The sequence below is a fragment of the Coturnix japonica genome, chromosome 4 (assembly GCF_001577835.2).
Source record: "Coturnix japonica isolate 7356 chromosome 4, Coturnix japonica 2.1, whole genome shotgun sequence".
Taxonomy (NCBI): Eukaryota; Metazoa; Chordata; class Aves; order Galliformes; family Phasianidae; genus Coturnix; species Coturnix japonica.
Window position 1 is genome coordinate 13312980 of NC_029519.1, and position 22855 is coordinate 13335834.

The following is a 22855-nucleotide window of genomic DNA, read 5'->3' on the forward strand; positions in this document are numbered from 1 at the left end:
TGCTGTGTCTAAAGAAACAGTCAATTCGATTCTTCAAAAATGATTCAGCAGGGGTTCATTATTTCAGGCAGGTTTGCACGGCATGGCCTTTGCTGGGCATACAGGTCAGTACCTACACCACAGAAGGTGTTGGCTGGCAGTTTTTATTCTTTCCAGAAATGCACACAAAATACGAAGGGTGCTTGTGGCTCTGATCGGATGGCATTGATCATTCACAGGGTATATCTGGTTAGGTTTAATGTGACCACGCGGACAGTTCACTTGGTGGAAAATAAATAAATAAATAAATGAAAAATCCAAAGATCAGCTTAAGGGAGAAAATGGAAGGAAGTACAGAAAGTATTCTAAAACTTAGGTCTGCAGTTTAAATTTAATAATGTTCAGAACATTCAGATTACTTGTTCTGTACTCTGTCAGGCTCCATGATAACTGGATGCAAACCTCTCACTGACCCTGTCTCCTAGCTGGTTATTTCACTGTGAACTTAATTCAACTATAAACTCATAGGAGTTAGTCATTCCTATATTCTAAGGAATCACCCACCAAACTAAAGTCATCACCCAATCAAACCAAATCAGCTTACCTCCCCAGGCACTGCCTGCTGACGTTGCTGTAGCTGCAGTACCCTGCACAGTCGGAACAAACACAGGTTGAAGATCAAAAAGATCACTAGAAAGGTTGGGCATGCTGAAAAGGAACAAAGAGACACAATATGCATCGTATGCTTGAGTTACACACAAATTCACATTGATCTCAGCTACTTGTCCACCAGCAGCCAGCCACAAATAACAGTACAAGACAATGTATTTTCTTCTAAAGTATTTCTTATCAAGTGTTACCAAAAATCCCATCAATGCTTCAAGAAAGTAAAAAGTTGTTCTCAAGAAGTAATTAAAATCGTGAGCTGCCAGACCAGGCCAGCATTCAGGCTTGCTTCTTGAAAACGAAGTCTCTCTCACCTGTTTGTCGTGGGTGCTGATACTGCAAAGAGGTCAACAGCTGCAGTGGTATTCACACTTTTTCCTGATAAGGTGCTTGGGGATGCTGATGTGGAAGTAGAATTTGATACTACAGAAATCTCTCTTAATCGCTGCTCCTGAAAGACCAGATATACAGCTTGGAATTTAGTGTTATTAATTTGTCAGCCCTTCAGCCCCTTTCAAAAAGAACAGCTCAACTATGTTCCTTAAATAGAAAAACAAAACAAAACAAAAAAAAACCTCAAAAAGAACAAACGACTCAACAACAGCTATTGGTCTACAAAGAAAGGGAAACAGAAAGATGATTTCTGGTTTGTTTTAATGCAGCCACAAAAGGCTTCAGAAAAAACTATCTTGAAAGCCTCAAGTCTCACCTTGGCATCTATAGCTGCCTAGAAATAAGACATTCTTAATCCATTTAATTTGTCAGTGACAGCAGCTACAACTTCTGTTACAAAAGAAACAGTGAAGGGAGAACATCTGATAAAACTCCCAGGGAAGAAAAAATAAAAATTAAAAAAAATAAAAATAAAAATCACAGAATAACCAACCAAAACAGCTGCATCACAGCACTAGCCAAGATTTTCTATTGGAGCAGCTTAGCAGCAGGTAGCAAGGGACACTAAGATTACCGTGTGTATACAAATACAGACGTGTATATGTGGAGATATGGAGTACCTTAAGTGCTTGCAGTCTAGCTTGTTCCTCCTCCAATGCCTGCTGCTTCTCTTTCTCATCCATCCTGCTCAATGACATCCCTGTGTTGGCAAGTGTGGAAACAGCACAGGATAGAGCACTAGCTCTAAAAAACAGTGGAAAGTTTTATTAAACAAAGTCAGTCAGGTACAGATCACACAGTTTAAGCATTGAGTGGCTCAGTTAGTGGCACTGTTCCCCTACCACTGCAGTCGTTTCTTACCTTGCTCTTTGGTACAGAATAATAGAATTATTGAAGATAAAGACCTTCAACATCATCAAGTCCAACTGCAACGCTGACCTACCCAGCCCCATCACGAAACTACACCTCTTAGTGCCACACACGTGACAGGAGTACACAGAGTTACTCCCTCAGGTTTCTGTGGGTAGGAATTGTCAAGTAACAAAAATACCAGCTTTCTATTCATATTAGCATCATATTGAGTAGAGTTCAATTCTGCTCCACTGAAGTGGCAGAGGCACAGAAAGCTTGTAAGGGGTGTCCATGGTAGGACACACAAAGTTATTCCCTTTACTGCACACTTTAGTGGAAGAGTGCAATAGAAAATCCTCAGATACTTGCAAAAAGAAAAAGAAATGTGAGGTGCAAGACAGCTACTCGGGAATGTACCTTACCTTGATACCTTCCTTTATCAGAGTCTGCCTGCATATCTAAGGGGGGCATATGTATGCCAAGACCAAATCTTTTGCCTTTCAGTTCAGATAGAGTTGGAAGTAAATAAAATTCAAACCTCACTGACTGAATCCAAAAACTTCTTAGAACAATGATGACAAATCCTAAGCAGAGGCATGGGTGCTGTTCGTTTGGTGCTCACCTGCTGGCAGCGGAGACTTCTTTTGTTTTCTTTCCCTCCAGTGAAGCCAAATGCTGCTCCAGTGCCTCAAGCAAGCTGCTGGGTGCCTAAAATTAGAGTATTTGTGAAGCTCTGTGTCTAGACCAGGCCTTCTTGTTTAGTGCACAGATGAGTTTTCCCATCAACTGAGAACCAATAAGACCCCTTCAATTATAGCACCTTTATGTCATTCATCTTACACAACTGCATTCTATCTATCCAGCTGTGGTTCTTGGCTTCCATTGGGAACACATGGCAACAGGGTGTGAGGTTCTATTACAAAAGACCAATCAAATTCAGCCTTATCCCAACAATACAGTCTCAGACAGGAGCATCTATTCAGCACAAGATGATACAATAACCCAACCCAATTTCACTCAAGTCTTTGGCAGACCAAAGCATAAGAAACTAGAAGTGAAAGATCACTTCAAATTAAGTTGCAGAAACTCTGCCCTCTGGCCCCCTCCCAGAACACTGTCACCTAGGAGAAGATTTCAAACATTCAATGTTCTTCCTTGATTTAAAAAATTCTGGAAACAGACTTTACTCCATTTAAATCCAGCAGAAAGTCAGGCATTAGAATGTCACACTAAACACGAGGTGAAAGCAGGCACTGTTCCCTTAAATTTTGCTTACACTTCCTATGAGCTTACAAAGACATCTGAGAACACAGCACTGACATCTTTCAGTACTCAAAACTAAGATTTCATTGGTAGATAACAAAAAAGAACAAGCTGAAAGAATAAATATTAAGCCACAGCTGAGCTGCTTTTGTTCCTAAAGTAAACAAGAAATGCTGATCATAGCTTGCCTCTTTTCCACCATATACCTGAATGTGCTACAGAAAAACTGCGTTCGTAACAAAGGAAGTCACATCCAAGCTCAAAAGATTTGAACCACCAGCTTGATTACAGTCTTAGTAGGACGCAAGCCTTCCCAACAACAACAAAATCACCTTATGAAATAACTCAGAATTCGAGATAATTAGGTTGGCACTGCTGTAAGTTCACTCCCTGGCTATTCTCTAGCCATATCACTCTCATGGCTTTTGACTACATTATTCATACTTCAGAAGAGCAAGTGCAATGACTCTTCCTGCACATTCAGATGAATAACCCCATCTTACAGTTAAGACCTGTGTCGATATGTGTCTCTATTTCTTTCTAGAAGTTAAGATGGTGTAGTTATCTCAGCAGCTGGTCATGAGTAAATTCAGTGTCCAAACTACATGACCAACCCCCCAAGGGGTAAGCATTTTGAAATACTTTTCCAGGAAGGCATAAGGGACAAACAAAAACACCCCAAGAAAACAAACAAGCAAGAAAAGCATAATAAAAATCAATAATGAAATGAATCTGGACACCTACTAAGGACAGTGTTATTCTCTTTACAGTAACTGGCAGAAGTGGCAGTAGCGTGAACATTGTTTAGAACCAAGGAAGGAAAAAAAAAGGATTACACAGCAACAGTAGTAAAAATTTCTGAGGAGAAATTCATTGCTCTCGGGAACAGCTCAGACTGTCACTGAAATACAGACATCCATACAAGAAACCTAAGTATTCTGGACAAAAACAGGTAAATCTGAGTGACCAGACCATGAACAAAAGGCTATCTATCATTACATGTTGTCAGCCATCATCCTGTCTGAACTCACTGGTGCTGCAAGCACAGCAAAAACTGACATTTTTCTGCAAGTCCAAAACTAGGAAATGTCAGCAAATTGTTTCAAGTTGGCAGAAGACTGATGTAAAATTACTCAATCTAATTCAACGTCGTGAAGTTTAGTATGGAGTGGAATTGGACTGATTTCACTGACAATAGCACTGAAATTGCCAAAATACATAAAATGCTGATACCCACCAGCACATTTCAGAGAACGGCCTAAGTACATTCACAATGCAATAACTGAGCTATTAGGAATAAAAGTGTTGCAGCTCTAACTGTGAAGAGTTTTGCTCATAAAAATTTTGGAAATAAAGCAGCAAAATTAAATTTCCTGATCTCAGCAAATCAGGAAAAGCCCTATGATTTGAAGACTTCTATAACTCCTTGATTAAGTGCGTGAGTGAGAGCACACAAACCCAGCACGCAAGCACTTGTTGTCTCTGAAGTATCACCTCACACTTCAGTGTGATGTCATTAGGGAACACAGGCCAGCTGAACATACTGTACTAGTCAAAAGTAAGACACTAAGATCAAACAACATCACAAAACATCACACTGCTATGCTCATTCATTACTTGCCCTGACTCTGCTGGCTACAGTCACATTTTAATTCTAACTGCGAAGTTCTACAAGTTCTTTGCAAGGGAACCATGAAATGCCAGGTGCAAGTATGAGAGACGTGTACATGTGGCAAGATGCCTGTGCCTCATAAGCCAATTAATCCTTAGTCTTAAGACAAGTTGCAGAACTTCCTAAAAAAAAACCTATCACTTTAATCAATCCAAAAATAACAGCTGCAAAGTTAGGTACCAAGTGCATATGATCCAAAGGAAAAACACACATAACTGTTTCCTATACACAGGTCTGTGGAACAGAATACATTCAAGGTGATTGTTATGGTATATATCAGTCATAAAAAATGTAGAGGACAAAATAATTGAATGCTATCAGCATGATACGTACACTGACCTGAGTAAGATCTGGAATGTCCCCCTGATCAATTCCAACTTGCTGGGTTTACAAAAGGAGAAAAGAAAAAGTACATTATACTCCATGAAGTGGCAATGGAAATAAAAACAGAGGTCTGAATGTTATATAGAAGCTAAAAGACTAAGATGGATATTAATCACTTTCTGAATTGGTATGAGTTTAGTGAAGAACACATCTTAGAAATCACAAGTCCGTTGCTTTGCATCTAAAAGCAAAGCCAAGCCTTTATCCAGACTTTTTTTTTTCATGCAGAAAATCTAATTGGGAGCGTTAGAAATATCTGCATTGCTTACTGGAACTACTTCTCCATTTTGAGCAATTACAGTAAAGAGCAGCACTGTAAATACACTAACACAGTTCATTCTGGACCATTCATCAAATTGGTAACAGCACTTCAGAAAGCATTCATTACATTGTTTGGCTAATGAAAAAGATGCCTGAGAATCTCATTTCAAATTACTCAGATTAACCAGAGTTTAAAACTCACTATCTGTGGAATTACTCCCTGTACAGAGAAGGTGATGGTACATGATTATGAATATAGACTGCTGTTGTAGTACAACAATTGTAGCTTGCAATTTATCTTTTCACAGATGTTGAATTTTTTACCTCTGCTACTTTGAGGAATTCTGACAATTTAGTCATCCTGGCTAGGAATTTCTTGTACATATCCAAGCCTTCTTTACACTGGTTCTTCTTCATATCAAAATATTTTTCTAAGAACGCAAATAAAAACACTCTTGTAAGATAACACCATCCCAGCAAAAAAAGTGGCACCATTATATATTATTATACATGTAAATTTGATACAATCAACTCAAAGCTGTTTAAGTTTTCAAGTTGACATGAATACCTGTCACTGTTATAATAAAGCACTCAGCAGAGAGAGGAATGATTTCTGAGATTCAGTATCTTGAAGTAAAACACAAAGCTTGACAACATGGATACAAACATATGCAATTATTGAATTAGACAGTTGGGGTAATATTCTAAGGAAGTCACCTTACTAGCTGAAAATGATGCAGACAACATATTCTTGTCTACATTTTCTTCAACATATTTAGACCCTATGTTAACATATTTCATTGTTTTTAAATGAGCCTGATATCCCAAAGACATCAAAATGACCACCAAAGGGATACATGCACTGAACTGATCCGCAACAATAAAAGAAAGACCCAGCAACCACAGCATTCACTTTTTTCTTGTTTTGCTCCAAATATTTGCAGATATTTTAACGAAAAGAAAAAAAAAATAAATCAGCAGACTGAGACAAACTGATCAGGTGACGTTTCATTCAGAAATTTGTTTGAATAGTCATTATTAGGCTTTCCCAACAGCTTGTCACTCTCAAGCAAAAAAACCACATGTGCCACATATGAAGCTTGTGTAGATTCAAATACCAGCTACTAGAAGTGAATTGGCAAACTATACAGAAAGAATGGGAAATCTAAGTCAGTTACGTGCATGTGCACATTCAAGAACATTCAACACTCAAGGCCTGCTAACTGTAGTGGGCCAACAGTGCCTTTGTTTTATTCTCACAGCCTCTGACTTCAGTTTATGTTGCAGGCTGTAATCTTCAGGTAAGAGCACATGTTTAAGCATGTGCCACCTGTGATTAAGACACGCTTTGCTGTTAACAATGACATTAAATAACTTACTAGCTATTACAGTCAGAAATTGTCTATGTTCTTAATTTCACTCAACAACTTGTATGAAAGCACAAAAGCTTAAAAAAAAAATTGTCACATACCTAAAAGATTAATAATCCCCTCGTTGTATGCTGCAAAAAGTCTAATGGAATCTTTGAAGAGAAGCATAAAGGCAGCATTTATAACGCCGTTTGTTAGTTCATTTGGATTTGCCTGTGTAGAAAACAACAGGAAAGTAAATTAGTATTTAATAAAATAGTATAACTTACTTCAAAATGAGAGACTGTTACTTAAAACTGAGCCTCAAGTACTTACATCAAAATCAAGGAGTGCATCGTGCTGGTTCTGTATGATCGGAAGGGTTTTCAGAAGCTTTTCAGCATTCATGGTTCTCATTACTCCATCTATCCTACAGGTTAAAAGATGTGTTTACAGGTTACCAAGAAACCTTAGCGATATTATGCTGTTTCCACACTGTTAGATTACTTTAAAGGGTCAAAAGCACACACACAAACAAGAGGCTAAACAAGCAGTAAAATGTCTTACCCTCTTTTCATTTTGGTGAAGTCAACTGCTACAAGTCTGTATGAAAGTGCTTTTTCATTCAAGTATCTGCTATACCGCCTAATGAAGGTAGACATATCATAGCCTAAAAGTTAAGTGTTTGTAGGTTAGATATTTTGAAGTGGTGCAGATTCTTCCAAGTTCTTTTCAAGAAATATTCTCCTACTAGCCCCATTTTACACCAGCTCTCTGAAGAGCAGCGCTTCAAAGACATATTCCAGGGTCTTGAGATTCACTATTTTCCTCCTCGACATGCAGAATTACAGCTTCTTTCCAGCTTCTTTCCAGCTTGCTAAGATTAGGAATGCATTCCTTACAATTATGACAATAAATGCCTAGAACACGAAGAAGTAGGCAAAAATTAAGCAGCTCTCCTTACAGTGTTCTAATCTGAAGAATCACACCAATCACAGAGCATAAGAGCCTTTAAAGATCCTTACCCTGCATGGCACTTTTGTCCAGGTAGTTATTTAAATTGAACAATGTGTTTCTGGATGCAAGATACTGGATAAAGCGCTGTTGGTGAGAAATAAGCGGAGTCAAATTTTTGTTGCAACAATTAAAACATTCATTTCTAGCTTCCTGACCTATGTTTGAGTCCATAAACGATTACAGTCAGTAGGGCTTATGGGGCTAGTTACATCTCTGATCTGAACCCCCCAGATGCATCTATTCAAAGGTAAGGAAGAGTTTCAGTATGGATGTAAAAATACAGCTCTTCTCTGCTGTACAATGTTACATGAAAAAAATAGATAGCAACTGGTAACCCAGAACTCCAAGCTCCAATTTTTTTCCTACAGTTCAATATTTGTTTTTATTGTGTTTTTTTTTTCCTTCACATTTCAGCATGTAAACATCAACTATGTTAGAAAAAGAGTAAAATACACACAGCGATTTATAGCATTCAGTTCAGCTTTGTAGTTGCAATAGGTAATGCCTTCCAAGCAGTGAATTTCAGACTATCCCTGAATTTCAACCTACTACCTGTTGAAATATAAAGACCACCATTAAAGAGGCCTTTCCAGAACTGATTACATCTTACCTCGTTTCCATACATCATGAGGTGGTGTGTTGTAATTAGAGCTTTGAACACTACAACCCAGCTACTGTTTGCAGTTCTCTCAAAGAGCGTGTCTGCCAGCTGCGGAATATTCACATTCATTTCATTTGTGCACTGTATTAGATCTACATTTAAGAAGGAAGAAAAACACAACACAGTATTACAATGAGTTACACGCTCAAAGAAGATTATCATCAGGTTTTGTAGTTTTACACCAAGAATTTAAACTGTAAGTTTTAACTTTAGTATGAAGAACTTAGTTCACTTAAGAAATAAGTGAACTATTTTACATCCCCATCTCAAACTCACTGTATTTTGGCAAAAGACACCAAGTGTGAAGCATTTCAACTGCTTTAAGGAGTCCCAATATCTCACAAGAAAGCCCTGCTCCAGCAGACACTCTGCACCCAAATTACTGTTCAAAAGCCAGTGCAGACACAGAAGTCATTCCATCCAAACAAAACTGAAAAGTTGAGAAGAGCAGGAGAACAGAGACACCTCCAGAGATCAAGAAACAGCAAGTATTCAAGAACTTTGATCTTAGCCTGAGAACTGACTCACCTGGCAGCGAGATGCTGCAAACCTGAACTAAGCCTCTTTTCTGTGAGGTTTAAGAGGAAGGACCAGCCTTTACCCATCTTTCCATACAGGTAAAGTGACCTGATCACCAACCTGCTGAGCATATTGCGGGGGATCACAGCAGGTCTCAAGCTCTTTGTGTTAAAGGCTGATCATAAACTCAATAGTTAAACATTTACTAGGAAGAACAGAGAGCCTCAGATCTCTGCCTGAGTACTGGAACAAGACCAGAGCACGCTCCAGCAGATACCTGGGGAAAAAGGCACTGCTGAGAAGCAAGTAAGACTGTTCTAACCCTCCCCTCCACCCCCACCCCTCAAGACGTTCACATTTCATTTAATTCTCTTTGAGCTCACTTGGTCTCGGGTGTGATCAAAGCACAGCTCAAGGACTGGGCAAGGCCAGTATTACAAACACCTCACTTGAAAACCTTCCTCTGTAGCCTCTTGTTGAAGGCAAGTCCCTGAGCAGGCTGTTGGCTGTGGGTCAGCATTACTGGTTCTTCTGTGCAAGTACTTGAAGGCCAGCACCCAGGAACTAACAGCGAGGTGTCAATGCGAGCAACTTCCAATATGTTTATCATAAGCTATTTAAAAGCATTTACCTGTTCTAGTGCACAGAATATATTACAGATGTACCTTAACTACAAATCTGTTTAATAAGAACATATTTTCAAGTCCTTTAGCTAAGGATCACTAACATTTACTTAACAACTGCTCATCAAGTAACAAGTGGGACCTGAAGATGCAGGTTATAAACAACTTTTGCTCTCCAAGACAGAAACAGCAGACAGACAGATTACATCATTCATATTTTACTGGAGAGATGTTTGTTTCACACAGATTTCAGCCCATCTGCAAGTCTTGTCTTCCTTCAGACAAGGTCTACCAGCAGACGTTCCAGTAAAGCCTTCAATGATGAACTACTGTCAATACACAAGTTGAGACAACCACAACTGCTCGACACCCCTCTAATTTTTCCATTCTGTCACAGGACAGAAGCTGTTCTATGAATGGCAGGTAGAAGATTAGAGACCAATTTTCTTAACCCTAGAATCTTAAAAAAATAAAAAAATAAAATACATTTACTTTTTGGAAGTTGCTTGTAAAATAAAGCAAAACAAACCCTTGGGCAGACTTTCTCAATGCAGCCCATAAGGTTTTGTTTTGAAAAGCTTTAAGCAATTGCTACATTAAATGTGCATAAAGATTCCAACATCAGCAGTGTTCTGGGCTTTTTCCTTCAGGTCAAATTGAAATTCAAGGACTAGATGACCCTTAAAGGTCCTTTCTAACTCAAGCAATTCTATGATTAAAGACAGGCACCCTACTGCCTGGGGGAGCGTTTGAGATCATTTCTTCATGTTCTATCACAATGTACATATCTCTATGACCAGCAGTTGCCAGCAGTCCTAAGCTCCAGCTGTCAGAAGTAAGATTGGCAGATAGGAAACATCCCAGAACGGTGACAGTCACAATGTGTCACCATGGGCAAAACATGAAGCTGCAATGGCTCAGTGGAGACCTGAACTTTCACCTGAAACGAAAGGCTTAATAGCCTGGTTTTGTTACATAACACAGTTCTGAACTAACTGAATTATCACTTCTAAGAATATTTCTAAGCCTGTACGCACACAGCACTTCCAAGTTCTGATGAACATCAACCATCTTCCCCTCCCATGTGTCAGTTAAGTGGGCTGTATACAAGTTACAGGGAGAGAAATAACTCTAGTTTTCCTGTGCTCACTTGAACGTTTAACGCAACATCTGTTCAGAGGTTCGTGCTTCCTAAATTCTGGCCTACACCCAATACACTGCAGCTACCAGCTTTGCTACAGAATTTTCTCTTCTTAAATAACTTTCCCATAGTTATCCAGGAAGAGATGTCACTAAAGAAGCACCGTCCCCCACTCCACTGCAATGCTAACATTGGAAGTCTGTGTGGCACAGCAAGAACCAACACAGCAGAGAAGAAGAGATGAGACTTTCAAGCACTCTGCTAAGGAAAATGAAGAAACGTCACATAATGCTTTATGTTATCCTCAAATATTACAAAATACTACAGAAATAGATCTGCTGACTTATTTAGGACGCTGTGACCTACATTAAGAGAAGAAAAAAAAAGAAAAATTCCCATTGACACTGCTTAGGTTTCTTCTCCTCTTTAAGAAGAATACAGCTTTACTACCCAGCAACAAGCAAAACTAAAGCCTCCAAATAGCAGTCCACACACTGTATGCAGAACACCTTCCCACTCAGACCCATACTGCAACGTTAAAGTTTTCTTTGCTAAGGACACTGGGCAATAAGGGGATTGTTAGGAATTAATCTGAATGGAGTCTGCAGACAGACACTGCTCTACGATCCTCAACACAACTGTCAGCTCTCAAAACGTGTTTTTTTAAGCAGCAATTACAAGTAGTACCAGATGGAGCAGCATTTTTAATGACACACACATGTAGGGACACTAAGGTGCAACTAGCAGTGTTTTGCATTAAATCCAGCTTATGTTTTATTTCATGTTTTACTTAACTCGGGAGGTACTTGCCTTGTGGCTTTGAAACTCCACTGTGAGACAGATTACAGTATTTGAACTTGTATTAAAGGCAGACAGATGAGATACAACTACGTTTTGCTTACAAATGGACAAGTAGAAACATCAGGAAGTGCCATGCAAAGTCTTGCAGATGTTATAAATGAAGCAGCCAGGTGTGCTCAGTGAAGATGGGAGAATGGCGTTTCTTTTATTTCCTAACTCCATTTACAGAGGTACTTCTGGTACCACATTTGCCATCTTTTTTGTTCACCTCACAGTGCCCCTCTATTTCAAGATACACTGTTAGCGCAACAAACCTTTTATTCATTTCAGACAAAAATGATAGAAAACGAGTTACATCAGAGCACAGAACTCAGTTGGCACAGGAGGACCTTCAGGAGACTGACAGCTCTGAGCAGACTTGTATCAAGAGACCTTCAGAAGAACGTCACAGCACAAGTTTATGCTGTTCTCGAGTTACACAGTTCTTCCACCTGTCCATTTTCTTATTCTGTGAGGGCAATTTGTAGTGAATGACGTGATTTTCAACCCATGAATTACATTTTTTAAGCTTCAGAAACTTTTGAACTATTGAGCAACCGCTGCCTGGCTTCCTGCCACGATGCCATTTCTGACCTTAAGGGTTACCTTGCAAAACTGTTCTACCTCAGGCAGAAAACATGATAAAGTGATGTTTCTTTTCATTATACCGCTCATTACTCAGTTTTGAGGCTTTCAGCCTGGTAGCTGCGATATTTATCTCTGTAGCTGACTTCCACACATCCAGATCAATAGCAAATACTTTTGTGTTGGTTGTAACTATGTGACCGATATCCAAAGCTCTCAAACAAGAAATCTGTTTCAACAGCAGAGCCAAACTTCCCTGTTCCAAGGGCCTGAACAGCACTCTCCTTAGCACCATCACCCCAAGAGTCCCATCCAACTCAGCCTGTGCCTTGGAGGTGACCTGTGTCCAGCTCCACATCCCCTCCCTGCTGTAAGCTCACAGCTCAATGCACTGCACACAGATGACACGCGACAAAGTCGGAAGCATTCAGCGCAGGTTTGAGCAGTCAAAGACTAACTAAAATCGAAACAAAGCAACAACTGCGATGATTCTGTAGATACCAGAGGCAGCTTCCTGCACTTTGCGGCACACAAGTTGTTTTAACATCCAATTGCCGTGTAACACTAGCAGCAGAGTAGTCTCATTTTGGAGACGCGTTGGATCCACCTTCTCCCAACTCCTCACCTCACTTCAAGTCTTTTAGCAAAGCCCAAAGAACACTGACACGCCACTACGAACGGCTGCATCCCATCGGAGGCGCAGAGAACGGAAAACAGCTCAGAAAAGAAAACCAAAACCCAAATCCCCCGCTCAGGGCAGCGATGGCACAGCACCGAGCCCCCCCTCCTCCCCATGCACGGTATGGACACGCGCTGCTCCGCCGGGCACAGCGCTCCGGTTCGCCTGTCCCCGCTGGCAGTACAAAGCTCGCTCCTTCCACGTGGAAGCCGCTTCGGCAGCTCAGCCCAGCCCGTCCCGTCCCGCCCGGCTCGTGCCCCTCGGATCCCCGCCCGGCCCGGGCCCCAGGCCGCGGTAGGGCCGTACTCACAGTCCAGGTGCTTTTTCTTGGGGCCCATCACCTCGTGTGTCGTGGCCTTGCAGACGGCTTTGGCCACGGCCGAGCCGGTAACGCTGTGCTGCGCCGCCGTGATGCGGTCGGTGATCGACTGCCCCGACATCGCGGCGAGGCCGGGCGGCGGGAGCGGCTCCCCGGGGAAGGGCGGCGGGGAGGAGGAGGAGAAGGAGGAGGAGGAGGAGTCCGAGCCCTCACCGGCTCCGCGCGCCCCCCAGCCGCGAGCAGGGGCAGCGCCAGGAGCGGGGGCGGTGCGCGGTGAGCCCGGCTGTCCCTCGCTGCGGGCTGCGTCCCGGAGCAAAGCGGGCGGCTCCGCTGTGCGTCCTGCCGCGGGCTGTACTAAGGCTTTCTTTCCCTTTCACATTTCCACTCCCAGACAAAATGGCGGCGGCGGCGGCATCAGGTGACCGCGTGCCCGCTCCGCCCCGCTCCGGCGGGCTCCGGGCCGTGCGGGGCTGCGCCCTCGAGGCGTGAGGTGACCGGCTGTGGTTGGGCTGTGCCCGCGGTGAGAGGCTGCGGGGGGAGCCGGGGCTGAGCCAACACCGAGGCGACCAACGGCGAAGAAGTGCCGCCCGGGGACAGCCCTGAGGGGTCACGGCGCTTTTAACACGGCTGCTTGTGGGGCACGTTCTCCCTGCACCAGTTCGCTGTGCTGTGCTGTGCTTCGTTTGTCGTTTTCCCGAGAGCAAACAAGAGTACTGCAGCTCTTGTGCTGCCAAGTGTGGCAGTGCTTTCTGCCATAGGGCCGCCCTGACAGCTGGACCATGACTCCAACCACCCATCCTCTGGTGGCAATGGCGACTTGGACAACGCCAGGCCTGCACCTTAGGCTCTGCCACTCAACAGCAGCTCCCTCCATCCTGCCGTCCCTGCTGCCCTCATACCACCTCATTACCTCCCAGCTAACCTCCTTGTCAGTGGGTTGCAACAGGACAGAAGTTTGAGCAGCGTGACACAACTGAGCAGAGCTGCCCCATGCCAGGGGCTCAGCTCTCGTCCTGCTGCTGGGATTGGACTCACTCACATGAGATATCTCAGCTTCATTTTCAAAGCATTGCTCAAGAAGCTGTCTTGTGCCCTTGCCCTCATAAATGATGGCAGCCCCTGAAGTAAGAGCAATGAGAGAAAAGAACTTCTGCAGAAACTCTCTGACAGGACTTGCTCCTGTGCCTGTGTGTGCACACTGTGTGAAAACAAATGTAGGTTTCCAGACCAAAATGAGGAGCTTCTCTTGCACAACAGAGTCCAATTGTATCAATAACATGAGGGCACGTTACTCCAAACTGAACCTCCCAGAGGAACTGCTTGAAGAAAAAAAGAAAAAAAACCAAAACAATTTGTGATGAAAAAGACACCCATCTCCAGCACAGAAAGGAAATGCTCATTTCCAGTATTCTGAGCTGCTCCTCATGTCCCTCTAAATTGCTGTTGTGATATTATCATTACTCTCCCAGCATTATGGCTGCCAAAGACAGTATTTCCCTGAATGACAACGAGGAAGTTTTGTGGCTGCTGTACAAATCGTTAATTGCTTTTCTGTCGTGCCTTGAGGTCTTGGTGAGGACTCCTTCCATTGCACTCCGCTCCTAGGGAGAATTCAGAAGAGACAATCCCGCTGCCTCAGGTGCTGCATTCACAGTAAGTGTCTTTGGACCTGATTTCATCTGAAAAACATGTAGCCATTTGCCCTTCACAACATGCACACGGTAATGATACTACTGAAAAGCATTATGACATGATAGAAATATAAACAGCCTTAGGATCCACAGTGGATAAAGTTGTGAATGAAGGATTTCTATAACCCTAAGGGCATAAATGCATTAAAACATGGTCACTGCTGTAAAGATATTGAACATTTCCTGTGCTGAAAAAAGTTATAAACCTTTTATTCCCACTGGCAACAGTCAATTTATAGCTGCCTTATTTTTGCCTTAAGGCTTAAAGTTTCTGGAAAAAATTAATTTGGAATTTTCAAAGTCTGAGAAAACATCAAAAACAGTAAGAAAAGAAAAGATGGAAAGATTAAATACTCATTATAAATGTCTCAACCTCTTAGGGCTTGTCTAAACAGGGAAGTTGTTTCGAAATAAGTGAGGGTGTGAGCTGAAGCACGACAGCTATTCTGTGCTACCTCCACCCCCAACAGGGAATTTCCTGTATTGTTCTGTTTCAGAAAGCCTGAATTCCATGTAAGTATTGGAGTTCAGTGAGTCCCATTGGCTGTACAGCTGTATTTCTTCTGTCTGTACTCAGTTTACTAGCCAGGCCCAACTACGTCTAATAACTATTATTTATATCTAGTGAGAAGAGACGTGATTTAGTGAGGAAATATTGGCGGTAGGTGGATGGTTGGACTAAATAATCTTGGAGGTCTTTTCCTGCCTCAATTCTATGGTTGTCTGAGCTCAAATTTTACTCTGAACTCACAAGCTTACTCCAAATTCAGCCCAGTGGGTGACTGAAGATCATGACTTTCAGCACAAACTTCTGCCCACAACAATCTACTCATAGAACATCAAGAATCCAACAGATAGGAAATACTAGTCATTTATTTTTCCCTGGTTTAATAGGCAATCTGTGTTATTCGTATCCACCCTCAATACAGGGTTATTCACATCTTCCAGAAGGAGCAAATCTTACACAGGTAAGGTGTCTTTTGAGACAACTGGTATCTTACATGTTAGTGAATTTTGGCAATGTTAACAGAAGGGTAAGACTCATATATACTGTTATTCTTGCAAATTGCATGGAAATACTGTGGTCAAGAAACCAAGCTAGCCTGACTGAAGGAAAATCAGAGGTGTTAGTACACATTGTATATAATGTCAGAGTACCCACTTGGGAAAGGATCTTTATAAATATCCCTACATTGGATAAAATGTCTGTCAGAAGCTGCTTTGTTTGCAACACTGAAGTTTCTCTGCTATGCAACGTAATTTATGTATGTAAGGAAACCAGGTACTTGTAGAACCACCTATTTTCCAGGCGTATGTATTTTTAGATAAGTGAGAAAATATTTTCTGTAATACAAAAGTGCTTGATAAGTAATGAAAATAATTTGGAGGGATTTGATGCTTGCACTTCTCTGAGATGTTGCACTCTGCCACCCCTTACATCCTGCAGTTCCCACTGCCTACAGGCAAAAGGGGATTCATGTTGGTGTGAAGGTGAAGAAATCAGTGCCAAGGCAATCTGGGATATCTTGAGATGCACATCTGCATTTTTGATGAAATGCAGAACTTTATTCTTTAGTAACAGGTGCGTCTGGGTGAAATTCTATGCCCTCGGAAACAGATAAGAACAAAGAAATCTCAGCCACCACCCCCTAGGGTGGAGTGACAAGGTGCATTCATCATCCCCAATTACAGACATATTTACAGAGGGCTGTGCCGTGACACCGTGAAAGATGCACAATTAGCTGCTTAAATCATTGAATAGAAATCTAATTGGGAGGTATGCAAATAAGGATTGATGGAGTGATACCCTATTGACCTGATGTTTCCCTCTCAGCTCACCTAGTGACTGCAGTGTATGTTTCTGCAGAAGCCACTCAGACTGCTGGTCTGCTTGTGACAGGCTGCAGCCAGGAGGACAACACACTTTATTTGAAATAGCAGGCATGCCCTGAGTTCACACCAAATCCATACCTCTTTATAATGCTCCTTGCCTGTCTTTCTTACCTCAGTCTCATTAATGTGAAAACTGTGTATGATACAATTTTGCTGATGTTGCTTCATTAGCAAATGTTCTGTCCTAGCCACTCTTCCTGTGCCTGTGGACTTAGGTTCACATTTGTGTGGATTTAAAACTGGAAATATGTCCATTTTCCATCTTGATTTGTGAGTTTTGCTGTCCTTTGTTTGCTGCAAGGTGCACAAGGAGGGCTTCCAAGGAAACATAGTTCACATGTGGTAACAAAGAAGCAGTTTTGGGGAGGTGGTGATGTCAGAGACATGGGATGTTTCTGGGCGTCTGCCATGACCAAATGAATCAGATTGTTTTCTGGTATAAGGAATGTTTTCATAATGAGCAGTGAATGTGTTTCAGTCTGGCTGCACCTACAGCCCCAAGAATAAACAGTCCAGTGGTAGGTTTGTCAATAAATACCATCTGCTTAGCAGCATGGAATCCAAGCTATTGCAGAATCCACCTTAATGGTGGCTGGTGTTTGGGTAGATATAGATGAGGTAAGAATGTCTACAAAATACTTTTTTTTGTAAATAGTGTGACTCTGATCTCAAAAATATGACACTAAGTGCAATGGGACTTGTTCAATCTTAGTTTAAGTCTGACATAATCAAATGAACAACTGCAGTTAGCTTCTTTCCTGAAGGACAGCAAAGCACCCCCACAGATACATAAGCTGTAAGTGGACTTATTTCTCACAGAGATTTGGGCACTAATGTGTCTGAAATATGTCTTGCTTCCACTCCTGCCCACAAGGGAAGGAAACACAACTTTGTGAGCAGCACAAGTAGCAGAGCCTGGTTTCCTCACTACTTCCATGGAGGCTCCCAGCTGGTTTCCTGCCTGAGCATGCTGACACCTAAGCGATAAGAGGAGAATTTCTGCTGCAGCCATTCTCCCTGCAGAGGCACTGGTAATGCTTGCTGCTTGACTGCTTGTTTTCCAGTTATTTTATAAAAGCAGAGTATCTGTGGGATCTTTACATCTCCAAGGTTCAGCTGAGATTGGCTGTTGGATTCAAGGGTCTTTAAGAGAGAAACGAGACATGAGCATCATCTAAAAATTCTGCAGTCAAAATGAGAATGTCAGCCTGCTAGATGACTAATTCTTCATGAAAAAAGAAAATGTCACACTGTGGTCCAACTTGGATTTATGGGTGTGATACTCTGCCAGTCTTTTTTAAAGGTCTATGTTTCCCTCTGTCCGTATTGTAAAATATGGATACGAGGTTTAGATACATAACCAGGATGGCTAAGTTCTTCTTGGCATATTTCTTGAAAACAAAAGGGAAAACAATTTCAGCACCTCATGTAGGTGTGTTTCTCTGAAGTCCAAAAAAGAGCTGCTTCCAGATTCCAAAGCTAAAGCTTGCCTATGCTGAAAAGCTTGACATCAAGAGTCATAGCTACACGGCAGTAAGCCATGCCAAGGGCAGTGTGGAGCTTTTTAAGAGGACACCTGTGCCATCCCAGCCTGCTCCAGCACTCAGAGTGGTCCCAACACCTGCTGGGAAATCCAGCTGTGCTCAGTGTTCAAAGCAAGCCCTTCTATGCTAATCCTCTTTGATCCTCCAGGACAATGAAGAGACCCTGAGCTGTGATCAAGTTTGCTTCAGGGCTGGTTTTAGACCCCACAGGAAGTCCAAAACTGGACACAATCCATGGGGCCTTTAAGCCCCTTTTCAAAGCGCTCCGGAAATATGAACTCTGTGCTCAGCAATGTCTGATTGGTATAAACCACTCTTTAATTTTCTCATCTTCTGTCACATGAGGGCAAGTCACGCTTCCTCTGCCTCTTCCTTCCCGAAGTTCCTGTGGACACAAGTGCAATGGGGAAGCACTGGTGCTTGGAGCTGGGAGCCCCTCTCCAACTTCTGCCTTCCAAGCTGCCACTAAGGGGTGAGATTTTAAATTGCTGACTTTGAATAGAAAAAGAAGAAAAGAAAGAAGAGAAAGGAAAGCAAGAAATAATCTGGAGCTATGCCCTTTGTCTTCTCTCCTTGAAAATACAAATTAGTGGTTTTTTGTTTGTTTGTTTAAAGAGAAATCAGAATCAGTGTTACAATATGAAGAAAATGCTGTTATTTACTTTTATTTTAGTTTCTTTCTTTCTTTTCCCAACATGTTCCAGTTTGGTCAGTTACAGTATGAGTTTAAAAATGGATCATCAGTTCAGAAAAGCAGAAGCTGATCGAGGAATCTCCCACAAGTTCAGGATCTGATGTTTAGGCTCAAGGATTAGTCTCGGTGTAATGGTAAGGTGTGGAGCTCAGACTCAGCTTTGAGGCTCTCCCAGGATGAGCTGTTTGTCTGTTGAAAGACTGTATGAGACTGTATGTGTACATGTGAGCAGCTGTGATTGTGACAGTCACTGCCAGCATTACCTGGCACCTAATAAACCATAACTGGTATCTGAGAAAATAGCTTTGCTAGCCCTCCTCCACATACTTCAGGGGAATGGGGCTGACAGCTGACTGATGCATTTCTTGGTCCATTCTTTTCCCATCACCCCAACACTCATTTCAGGGGGCCTCTCTGCAAGAGGCTATTTGGGAAACTTAGCCAACAGCATCACACAAGTGCAGGTGCTGCAGCCATATGTCTGGGGCTGATTTGGCTGTAATTAGGGAATTTTCAAAAACCTTTCCAAGCAGGAGAGGTGGAGACTTGCTGTAGTGGCTTGCAAACCGTTCCTCTCAGCCTGCAGCCTGCTGGACACCGTGGTTTGGAATCGTCTGATTTTCGGAGCAGAATAACCAAAATTGTGTCTCAGAGAAAGAGACAAGGAGCAGCAATGCAATTTGTCCTTTAACGCAGCCTGCAGTTTTTGGTAGACTCTTGTTTTGACCAGCAAAACCGGTATTTTGCATGTGAATTTGCTTTCTGGCCATGCTTGGAGGTAAGGAGTGAAGCTTGGAGGACCCTTGGTCAGGACCAGCACCAGGGTTCTGCATTAACACTGGCCATTTTAACCACAGATGTAATAAACCCAGAGGACAAAGACAGCTAAATTCATCAGCTAATAAGATTACACAAATCGTTGTACTGGCCCAAAGAAATCTGAGATGTCTCCATCCCCACCAAGGAAGTGGTGTGTACTTGCTTTATAGAAGAAGGATTTAGGGCTGGGGCACTGACTGGATTGTGGGGCTGCCACCATGACAACAGACGAAGGAACCAACAGCGTAGCTTTCAGATACATATAAAACTGACAGTAACAAAAAATCTTGCATTAAAATCAGCTTAAAGCAATCCTGGAAATTACAGTCCCGAGGGCATTATTTGCATGCCAAATAAACGAATGGAAATGAAGAATGATGGCTACGTATGAAGCATTTGGCTAAGCATGAATAAATAGGGACAAGGCTGCAGAAACCTATAAAGGAAAATCTTCCATCTCATAACATATAAAATTCCTTCAGTGCGCAGGAAAATAGAAGATAAGAGCAAACCAGCACATATCTTTTATCTTGGCTGTCAAAAAAATAAAGAAGCCAGGGATAAATGAACTCAGGCACTCATGAATGCCTTCAAGGCATCTCACTGTGTTACTAAGTACACACCAACCTCTGAAAAGATGATTCTGAGAGGAAGACGTTGAAGTGGTTGTACATGGTAGAGAATTACAAGTGTTTGAAACCAAAGTGCTTATTTTAATTACCTGTCATTGTTGATGAAACAAGGAGTAAGTCAACGCCATTGAAACAAGCTGGATTCAAAATTGCCAAGATGGATTTTTATAGAATGTAAAATTAACTCAATTAAATACTGGCAGGGCCAGGAACTTTGGTGAGATGAGGGGCTCGTGAAGCAGTTGAGAGCACCTGGAGGCAGATGAAGGGTGGGAGCCTGAGCTATCTGCCAGTCCCCTCTCTTCCTTTCATCTGTTCTTATGGGAAAATGCTGGTTTTGACAAGCTGCTCCGTGGGGTGCAGAAAGAAGAGATTGATCAGTAATAACTTTCTATGGGTTTGTGTCTTTGTAAGGCTGAGTTCTCTAAGGTTGCGACACAGCTCCGCTGTTTATAAGACATCAGAGAAACCATACATTATGAACGTCCTAACCACAGGAAAAGCTCCATGGGAGCTCACACCATGTTAATCACCGTGTTAATCACTCTGGTGTAATGCACACCAGAGAGAAACCTGGCCTGAAGCATGGCTTTCCCAGTGGGTAATGAGGCATGCACTCCTACTAAAGCTTTTTCCTACAGTTTAATTCATTCATTGCCTGTCTCTCGGTTACAGAGTGATCCTCTTTTGTCACACCTCTCTTTCCTGCCACCATAGCACAGGTGAGGTGGGGTACTGAGCGAACACTGTGTCTTCGCAGGGCATGTGGACCTGGCTGCTAAAAGCCCTACAATGGGTCTTTACGCTCGTGTTAACCGCAACATCACAGCACCCCAAGATGGGCTGTGCTGCCTGCTGCTGCACCAGGGCAGGTCAACGGACTGTGTGCAACTTCAGCTTATCTGTGTTGGGCTAATCTCATCCTAGGGAGATGCGTTACTGCTGCCACCAGCACCCAGAGTGTGCGCTTGGCATCAGCCTGCACTGGGTGTTTTGGAAAAAGCCCAAAGACCACAAAAGCCTACATGGCACTGGGTGAAAACATGATATGTATGAACATTTGGCTGCTTGTGTACAAGTGAGAGTGGAAGAGTGATAGCAAGAACAAGAACAGGAGCTGCAAAGTAAACCCCATATGCAGCATGTAAGCAGGTCTCTCTGCTGGTTGAATCCTGTGGCAGCTCCCAAGATGGTTTTGTAAAATCCAAGCAGGTCTTGCTTTTGTCTGGAGTGGCCTCACTCTGGGACCAAGAACATTCCTGGCTGCATGTCTCTGTGCCTGCCCCAGCCTTGGCCCTTTGTACCGTGACAGATTGCATGAGGGGAAGCGGGCAGTGCCCCGGAAAGCACTTGGGCTGCTGTTTGACAAACAGGTTGCTTAACACTGGGCTGGTGTTACTGACCACATCTCTTGCTGGCTGCTGAGATAGTGTCTGTATGCAATCTCTTGGCTGAGTTCGATTCCTTTTGCCTCTTTCTAAGGCTGCAGGTTTCCCTGTCCATGTGCAAGGCTGAGAGCCAGGTGCTTAGAGGGGGAGAAGCCAGCAGCAGGATGTGATTTCCTTCTCATTCATGCAGCAAAAGGAGCTGGCACAGGGCTTTCAGGCTTATGTGACAGCTTACATATCCATCAAATAAAACCAGTGCCCCTGTTCCAAGAGCTCCTCACAGGCACAGCCGTCCCTACGGGAAGGCCCTTCACAACTGTGGGACCTGCTGTGCCTTTCAGAGGCAGGAGGAGCTCGTGGGGTCCTTTGAGCCTGCTGGTCCTTGGACCAGAATAAATAATAATAATAAATAATAAACCCCAATAAATATGTATTTTCAGGGTTGGGACATTGCTTGCCTTTCTGACAGCAAAGGTTATTGTCCTTATTTGTATTATAGTTGTTTGGGTGCTGCAGGCGTGGGCTGGGGTTCTGCTGTCTGGGATGCCAAAGAGCCCCTGAAGTTGAGCCCTAAAGACTGGGTCTGCTTCATACGGAGAAGCACAAGGCAGAGAGCTCAGGATGATGGGGGAAAAAAAAGGAGCTTAAAAATGCAAAAACCAAAAACATACAAACAAAAAACCTGCAACAGAATAATGCAACGCAGATAATTTTATGAATTAAAGTGTTTGCTTTTAGAAAAGATCTAGACTTTGTTGTAGCCCATGAAATTGAATATTATGAAGCCCATTGTAGCCCATGAAACTGGTTATTCACATACGTTACATTTCTACCCAGTGTGTCATCTATAGGAATGACACTTTGTATGTATATCTGTTTCTCACCACCCAGTTCCTCTTTGCTTTGTCTCCCTGCCCTTCCACTTTACGTGCAGTACTTGCTCGAGCTGTCCCTGTCTCCCAGCTCTTTGCCTGGGAGCTCAGCCGTGCCT

At 42.7% G+C, this 22855-nt stretch overlaps 1 protein-coding gene across 2 annotated transcripts; it reads right to left on the reverse strand.

Annotated features, from left to right (window-relative positions):
- Positions 1-479: 479 nt before the first annotated feature.
- LOC107312963 (phosphatidylinositol-binding clathrin assembly protein-like) lies at positions 480-13613 on the reverse strand. Of its 2 annotated transcripts, none has more exons than XM_015860831.2 (12): positions 13195-13613; positions 8447-8589; positions 7845-7920; positions 7387-7489; positions 7156-7249; positions 6942-7053; positions 5795-5901; positions 5159-5206; positions 2513-2598; positions 1659-1782; positions 960-1096; positions 480-687 (listed from the first exon to the last, which is right to left on the reverse strand). In XM_015860831.2, the coding sequence occupies exons 1-12, from the start codon at positions 13322-13324 to the stop codon at positions 528-530; spliced, it is 1320 nt and encodes a 439-aa protein (XP_015716317.1). In that variant the 5' UTR covers positions 13325-13613; the 3' UTR covers positions 480-527. The 2 variants fall into 2 exon arrangements, with proteins under 2 accessions (XP_015716317.1, XP_015716318.1); XM_015860832.2 differs by having other exon boundaries at positions 484-687; positions 5165-5206; positions 13195-13324.
- Between the last annotated feature and the right edge of the window lie 9242 nt (positions 13614-22855).